This window comes from Mugil cephalus, chromosome 21 (genome assembly GCF_022458985.1).
Source record: "Mugil cephalus isolate CIBA_MC_2020 chromosome 21, CIBA_Mcephalus_1.1, whole genome shotgun sequence".
Classification (NCBI taxonomy): domain Eukaryota; kingdom Metazoa; phylum Chordata; class Actinopteri; order Mugiliformes; family Mugilidae; genus Mugil; species Mugil cephalus.
In genome coordinates this window covers 11,990,261-11,998,955 of record NC_061790.1, presented here as the reverse complement: position 1 = coordinate 11,998,955, position 8,695 = coordinate 11,990,261, and the positions used below count along the sequence as shown (strand labels likewise).

The window sequence follows — 8,695 nt, the reverse complement described above, 5'->3', positions numbered from 1 at the left end:
AAATATTTTTATGAATTAAAAATACATATGACATCACAAAGCTGCAATATAAACTCTTTTTTTGTGTCCGGGAAATAAAGTGAAGGGCAGCGGATAATTTTGGATCTAAAACAAATCATAATTAAAATGAAGAGTAGAGCAGTCTGCTTAATGGTAACTGAAAAGATGTTTCATAATAATAATAATAATAATCCAATAATAATAAAGGAATATATATAGTATTTTTAAAAGATTAAATCAGTATTCATAAATCCATTACCTGATACTCAAGTAAGTTCTGCCCTTGACCACTAGGTGGCATCAGAACTCTGTTTCTGATTTGGCCATCGATCAACCCCGGATACAGGAAAATATATATTTGACATGAGCTCTGACATATTTGCTATTTTTAATTAAATAAAATAAAATAAAATAGGCTACACATTTCTAGATGACGAACAAACCAAAATATCTGAAAACATTAAAGATGCCACTTTAAAGTGAGTTTCACTGTAACTCGCCCACAGACGTCAGATTTGCAGCCTAATTAAAAAAAAAAACATTGCTCGTAATTTTAATTTCCACAAAATATTTCTGTTTCATATATTTGCAGAGATTTTTCTTTTCAATGTCAGCAGTTGTCAAAATTACACAAGAGGCAGAATTATTTCGCAACAGGCCCGATTGATAATGCATCAGTCACATCATGTCCCATCACCTGTAGTTAAACCTGCAGTATCATGTGGTGTTTTCAGCTACAGTATACAGAGAGGACGATCATTTGCCTGTGAGCAAACAAATCTGCTTTAATTGTTTTGATATTCCAAATCAGGCCTCGCCCTGACTGCCAATTAGTTTTCATATTTATCCTGATAAAAATATGAACTGATGCTCTGCATTTTAATTTGAGGCCATTCATTGGTCGCCTGTCTGAGCGTCTTCACGGATATCTCGGGATCAGTGCACATCAGCGGTAGTAAACACTTTACCGACGCAGCTGAAGGACAATTTAAAGCAACCGAGACGAAAGGATAAAAATCCATAATTATAATGCGAGGCCGCGCGCAATAATAATGGTTAACTAAAATAACAGCTTGTTGCCAGTGTCGAGACTTTCTCCTGGGGCTCAATAAACGTGAGAGACTGCAGGGTTATAGAAAACAAATACGATTTAATGACAAAAAGCATGTAGAAATTGTGCAATCGTTGTTTTCTTTTTCCTCTTCGCGTGTTCACAGATTTCAGGTCGATGCTGTTTTGTTTTGGTTTTATTGTTGTCGTTTTTTTCTCCACCCACTTCAGAAACTCAAATTCAACTGGAGGATCACATATGGTGTAGTCAGAATTACAGTAAAGTTTTTAGGTTAGACAAATATTCTGCCTTATTTAAATTAAACGCAAATTATTATGCAATAAACCCACAGATAACGAGAATACACATGTGCGTATTTAAAGAACATTGTTAGCCGAGATTTGTATATTCAGGAAGTTTTGGAGATGCCAAAAGAAAAAAATATATATAGTTATATTAAAATATTTTTTCTTCCCCGGTCTTTTAAATTCCTCGGCTGTATTTGAGTTTCTGAGTTTCTGTATTTTTTTTTCTTTTTTTTTTCTTTAGAATTCAGTCAGAGATTTTTTCTCCAACACACAAACTCCTCAGATCAGGTCAGGTTATTAATCACAGGATTTAAGTGGCACAAGAACACGTGTCTGTGTTTGTGCTTTGGCACAGACTGACAAGAAGAAAATAATAATAAAACCGAACAAACAGACAAACGAAGCAATACAAAAACGAATGGAGATACATCCCACAAATCGTCGTCTCCGTGAATGAATGACTCATACAGCAGTAGTAGTAGTTGTAGCCACTGTGGCCAGAGCTGGTACCAGGATATATTCAGTTTCTGTCTGTGTGTGTGTGTTTCAATTTTCTTCTTAGGAAAGGAAGGCAAAATGGGCTGGATTGCTTTGAGTGTTTCCAGCCGGACAGTCTCGGTCTTTCTTGTCACAGCATTTTTGGAAAAGTACAGAAATAACAAACAGCAAAAACACACTGTAAACAGGCGCACAGAAATGTCTGCACAGAAAGAAAAACATTAAAGACAACCAATAGTAGTCTCTGTGGCCACATTATTATTATTATTATTATTATTATTATTAATATTGTTATTAATATAACGATGTATATATATTAATTTAACATTTGCTATAACCAATTTATAATGTTTTTTTTAATTTCCTTTTAAATATTATTAATCAATCAATGCCCCCACAATAAATTCCAATAATTAAATCACGAAAATTCTATAATAATAATAATAATAATAATGATAATAATAATAATAATAATAATAATAATAAGTTGGCTGGTATTGGCTTTAATTTTTAACATTGTACAGCAGGTGTCTGCCATTTCAGCCCTCTCTGCCACAAGCTGCGAAGAACCCCTGTTGCTTTTGTTATGATGGAAAGATGGCGTTTATTTACCCACACTGACTGCGACTAAATCATCATGCCCGAAGCTTGTTTTTATAGGTATTTTTCCCCCTGCGGACAACTGTCAGCCACACACTGCCTTTCTTTAATGACACATTACATAATGACACACCGGCGCCTAGGTCAAAGATATAGAAAAGCGTTTCAACGTCGCTGTTTTTTTTATATATTTTTTCTCGTTTTTTTTTTTTTTTTCCTTTTTCTTTTTTTTTTTTTTTTTTTTTTTTTGGTTAGCACACACCAGCCCAACACGCTCGGCAGTTCCGCGGCATTGAACCTCTCCATGCCGCCCTGCTGTGACTATTTCAGTGCCCGGGTGCCACTGTGCGTCCCCACCGTGTGTGTCCGTGGGTCCAAACATCTAAACTGGCCGAGGTCCAGTTCCGAGCGTTCCAGCACAGAGAATTAAACAAATAGGAGGCATTATTCCTCCTTCAAGGGTCCGCGTTTTGCTCAGAATGACGGACTGGGGTCACTGCACAGGAGTTTGTCCTCCGTGGTGAGGAGGGGTGTCCCCGTACATGTCCTCTCCACCAGAAATCTGTCCCCCAATGGGTGTCATCCTCTTCTCCTTCTGCCGCCGGTTGCAAAACCAAACCCTCACCACCTCCTTCTCCAACTGCAGGCTGTCCGCTAGGGAGTTGATCTCCGCTGCTCCGGGTTTTGGACATTTGAGAAAATGGCTCTCCAGAGCCCCTTTGACGCCCACCTCAATGGAGGTTCTCTTTTTCCTTTTCCTTCCTTGTGCCGCGATTTTATCCAGGCTGGTGGGGCTCCCCGAGGTGGAGTCCGCCTCCTCCAGCCACTTGTTCAACAGCGGCTTGAGTTTACACATGTTTTTGAAGCTGAGTTGAAGCGCCTCGAACCTGCAAATGGTGGTCTGAGAAAAAACGTTTCCATACAGCGTCCCAAGAGCCAGTCCCACATCGGCCTGGGTGAAGCCCAGCTTGATTCGTCGCTGCTTGAACTGCTTGGCAAACTGCTCCAACTCGTCGGAGGTCGGTGTGTCCTCGTCTGACTGGTCCTGATGTCCCCCGTGCTGGTGATGGTGTGAAAGAGACTGCTGGTGGGCCCCTGGGCCGCCTCCATGTTCACTGAGGTGCGGGCTGTGGCTGTGGTGGTCCTCGTCCCGCAGGGGGTGGTGATGCATCCCTCCTTGCTCTCCCCCCGGCATGAGACCGAAGCCGGACTGGGAGTACACCAGGCTCTGGCCCTCAGATGTCGCCATACCGGAGATGTGCGTGGAGGCTGTGCTGGTTCGCCATGCTCTGGCGTCGTGATGCGCCTGCTGGTGCGCTAGGTGAGGGTGTCGCTGTTGCTGCTGCTGCAGACTGCTGGAGTTCTGCAGCTCCTCTCGGTCACTGTCATGCAGTACGGGCTTCACGTCCTGCTCTCCGAGGGGACTAGATGGCCAGGGCGCCCCGCTGTCACCGTGAGACAGCGCCGTTAACCACTGGTGCGCGTGGCTGAGCGGATGTCCACCGCCCGGTAACGTGCTATAGTCGTTCTGGAGCAGGGTGTGCGCGTCCCTGTACGCTGCCGCCTGCTGCATGCTCCCGGACTCCGAGTGCGGCGGCGGCGCGCTGCTGGGGGTGGTGAGGACGCTGTAGTGGTTGGACGTTGCGGTCGCCATAACTATCGGAGCCAGAGTGATAGCTGGAGTTAAAAGGAGGCTCCCTTTGACAGTAACTCTTTTGCGCCACGGGGCAGCTAGGCGTCTCTCTCCAGCATCTCCCGGGCGCTGTGCCAAGGGGACGCAGAGGCGCGCACCTGTGGTCCGCCTCGCTCCGCTCTTTATTGGCCAAGAATGGTTGACAGATGTGGTTACCCCTGACAGCACCCCGCTCATTGGTCACGGGAGATTGTACAGAAACCCCTATCACTCTGCCCAACAATACTAGCAGTCCTGCAGCATGCAAGAGTACAAAGTGGAGGGAAAGATCGGGCTGCCGAGTGTAAACACAGAACAGACAGAACAAGCTCGGAAAAAAGTAAAAGAGAAGAACCTTTTTCTTTTCGTTGAAAATAGTTTATTAACCTTGATCTGGGTTAGTGTGTCACATTTATTAGTTCCGTGCGTAAAAAACGCTGCGTAAAAGTTGCATTTGATACACATTAATTGGTGTAGTCTAGTGACCCCATTTGTGCGTTCAAGAATAGAACTTTCAGTGTGAAATCACTGAAAATTGCCAATCTCATTCTAGTCTGATTTCCATTTGAAGTGGAATGTTTGGAGGAGACTTTGCTCCGTGAAGCAGTGAGCAGTGATCATGAGGAGAAACTTCCAGCTGCCTCTCTGCCCTCAGGACGCTGTCCAGAGAGAGGGGCTGCTGCGTGCTTCCAGCTTCTGCCCCGTTGCCATGGCGAGCGCGGTGAATGGAACAACAACGCCCACGTCACAGCTGCAATTCGCTCCTTCTTTTCGTTCCGTTCCAAAGGGCTCATTGGGGCCGCGCGCTCGGCCGCCGGGACAAATAATGGGGGGCGAGCGGAGAGGGCAACCCGGGGCCAAAGAGAGAGAGGCTACAAGAATGGATCCTCCAGCCTGCTCTGCGCCCGCCGAGCCCCAGTCCACCTGCTTGTTGGGTAAACTTTGAGATGGATGCACCCACACTGGCACGCGAGGCTCATGTTTCCCCCAAACCTCCTTCCAAAACAGCAGGCCCTTAGATTTTATTATTTGTCCGAGGAACAAAATACATCCAACTTAATCAAAAATAGTAACAGTTGACTATATGTCAGATTTTTCCACGTCAGGTATTCACAAACATGTGTCTTCCTATAACACAGCATGATGGAAGTAAATAAGTCATACTTGATTACACCTTCAGGCGTTTTAAATGATAATTTTATTTCCACTCCTCATCTGCATTTTTTGACCGTTAAAGGTTACTTAAGCTGTTAAAACAGTAACAATGCTTTGCTGTTTGCATATAATGCAGATAGAATTAACTCCACAACTGCTAATTTTTAATGCATCATATCACACTAATAAGTTCATGCTTTTAGTGAATGAAGGACTTTTTCCTATAATGAAAACTGTAGTACTTTCCCTTAAGTGAAGGCTCTCAACAGTTCTTCCATCACTGCAGCACAGGATCACAAAGGTGACAGAACAAATGGCGAGAACATAGCAGCGGAGTTTGTAAAAATTCATCAAAGCACCCATTTTGCACTTTTCTGCTGGTCCTGTGTTTAAATTAATGCAACAATGTTGAAATTAAACTATTCTTCATTCTGCTGAGTCCCCCTGAAACCCTCTTAGACCCCTGGGGGGGCCCTGGACCTACTTTGGAAACTACTGGTATTTAGGAGATGTGATTTTATTGGCTCAAAGTGGGGCACTGGCAATAAAACATTGCAGCTATTAGGAGGTTAAAAGAACCTCAAAGGACAAAAAGGATATCAGCGGTTCACCTTCAAACGGGAATGCCATGCACATATGTACCAATGAATGTTACATGTGATGTGTGTACTTTTTTTTTTTTTTTTTTTTGCAGATTCAAAAAAAATACCAAGGGCATAATATTTATCTGCTAACTTTTATTAAATGTAGTACAATAAAATTACACATAAGTGATAGGTTAATCAATAAATCCTTTGATGTATCAAGCTGAGGATGCGTAGACATAAATTGACGCACATTGAATTATTGGGATCGAAAGAACAGTGGCTTATGATTAGGGTGTAATTCGGAGAATTACCAAATGTGTCGCCAGGGGCTCTGGCAAGCCGTGTGTTGAGAGAAGCAAAACATATTACCCTAATAGACTAATATGCAAACTACTGGCTGCCCAATTACAGGACTTAATAACGCATAAACGATGCGAGTCCTGTTCTTACAAGACGGAGAGGTCGCTGTTAATTCAGTCAAAGGAATGGGTATGCTGTCAACACAGGCAGCCGCTTCACACACATCTCAGTTTCCCTGTCTGTATTCAAGAGAGAGAGTTAATGACGGAGATTCTGAGCGTTAAATTAACAGTAATTATATGGCCCCAGTGCTGTAAAGATTCAATTTCTTCGCAAGTCTAATGGGCCCAAGTGTCCCTATGCGCACAAAGAAGGCTGCATGAGATAGTTATGATTGAAACACACACAGAGAGAAATGAAAACAAACACGCACCGAAACACCTCTAGAATACAGGCACCTGTAGATTTTTACAGGTAGGTTTGAAGGTTTTGTTAGAGAATAAATTTGTGTAAAAGATCATCACCATTGATATCCAGATGTGAAAAGCCGTTCGCATGGCGGCAAACCTTCTTCCACCCTGCTTTGAGGAGGAATGGTCCAAGTGCGAGGTGAAGCCATTTAAATGTTTGCAAGCGGCCAGTGTTATTGCCGCTTTCACTTTCTCCGGTCCAGTATGTGACCGGCTCATGTCCCTCCCCCTGTGGGAACCCTAACACTGGGGTAACTGGGGCAGAGGGGCTTCTTTATGCTGCCGGACACAGCGAGATAATGGCCATTCCTCCACAGCTGGCCCACACAATCAAAGGAAGAGGGGGCTTGGAGGATTCCAGCTTTAACCAGGCCATTGTCTGGGCTAATTACATCTGAATGCAAGACCCCGAGATCCCACCTCCCCCCTGAGCAAAAAACCTGCACAGAATACCCCAAACAACCCTTCAGAGATGAGGGAAAGAGCACAGACACGGGGCACACGCACACAGAAATATATAAACCCTGGACTAATTCATTACCCCTGGATGTAAGCACACAAACTCCCTCTCTCTCTCACACACACACACACTCACACACTCCGGACTTGTTCATTACTCATACACACTGCCATCCCCAGCAGGCTCTCATCAAAGTGTTGTGTTTCTCTCGCTCACACACCCTCACATGTGGCACTCAGCATTAGATCAGATCTCAGCTTGCTGCTCTCAGAAGAGATGAGGAGGTCTTAGAGGACTTAGGTTGAATAGAAAACACAGTGAAGAGCCTTTCCCCAATGCACCCCCATAATCCCAATCTATACACTCCCTCTGGCCCCCAACCGCCAGTGCTCGACTCCATCTGCAGCCTGAACTAGGCAGCCTCGGCTCCGCACAGTGCACTTAGCGTCTGCTTGTTGATGTCAGAATGCCTCAGTATTCCGTCTTTCGGTTCTCCCGTCAGAGAACACGTTCAGCCTGTTTCCTCGCGTTCTGATACGCCGATATCTTCCAGCATCACGAAGGCTGCAGCGTTCGCTGGCGTGAATGTTCTCTGAGTCTCCTCAGATTTAAAGCTTTACCAGCACGTCTTTAGGAATGTGTCACATCCACCCCTTTCTGTCTTGAACATTTACTGGAGACACACTGGAAAAGCCTTAAATCCGAGTCCCCTCGCTTGAGATGGAAAAGGCGAAGTGTTTTAAATTGTTGAATGCTTGCATCAGAAATGTTGAATGGAAGTTGCAATTTAGGTTGGAGCACTTAAAGTTTTAAAGATTTAAAGGAGTGTCCACGTGGTGGCTGCATCACACATTCTGCATCTGTTTTGAGCATCAGTTTTGCTCGTCTATGTGTAGCAAAGATGCAAGTTTGGACAAGCTTGGAGGTCAGGTGTGCATTATCCTCATGTGTGCAATCTGTAATTTTAATAAGTTTAATAAGCAACTGCTGGAATAATATCAATATTAATAATAATGATAATAATTTAAGCGATGAAGTGATTACCACATCACAGGCTTCCACTTCCATTGTCCTTTGAGGAGTGCACAATTTCGTGCATTTGTGGTAGACGTGGTTAGAGCGCTCCCATTTCACCTGGCAAATACTGTTTTCTGATTGGCTAGTGATTAAGCAGAGCAGCCAGTCTTTGGCTCATCTATTCATAGATTACTAATCTCTTTTAAAGTCTATGTGCAGCGAGTTTTATTATTTTTCAGCATGAGAAATGTCATACGTGGCGTGAGGGTGTGTGAACTTACTGAAATGCGTGTGAGACTTGAGAGCCCTGCTTAAACATATGCTGCTATGAACTGCTATGTCTGTGCGCAACATTTTTTTGCTTATTCATGAAACGCTAAAATCGTGAACCCGCAGAACTGACACGACACCTTTTTTGGAACAAGTTTTTCCACGTTTTCATGGTCCTGTCATTCTGCCGCAAACTTTCCATCTTCCCCACACCTCATAGTGATGCATTAGCACCGTGCGTTTTTAGAAGTGCTTCATTGAAAATGATCCAGTCTGAAATTGGACCGTTTGGAGCAACTAGCATTCT

At 43.9% G+C, this 8,695-nt stretch overlaps 1 protein-coding gene across 1 annotated transcript; it reads right to left on the bottom strand.

Moving 5' to 3' along the window:
* Positions 1–1,130: 1,130 nt before the first annotated feature.
* On the bottom strand, positions 1,131–4,349 carry pou3f2a (POU class 3 homeobox 2a). The gene has a single exon (XM_047574460.1). It carries the CDS (start codon positions 4,325–4,327, stop codon positions 2,951–2,953), a length of 1,377 nt encoding a protein of 458 aa, XP_047430416.1. The 5' UTR covers positions 4,328–4,349; the 3' UTR covers positions 1,131–2,950.
* Between the last annotated feature and the right edge of the window lie 4,346 nt (positions 4,350–8,695).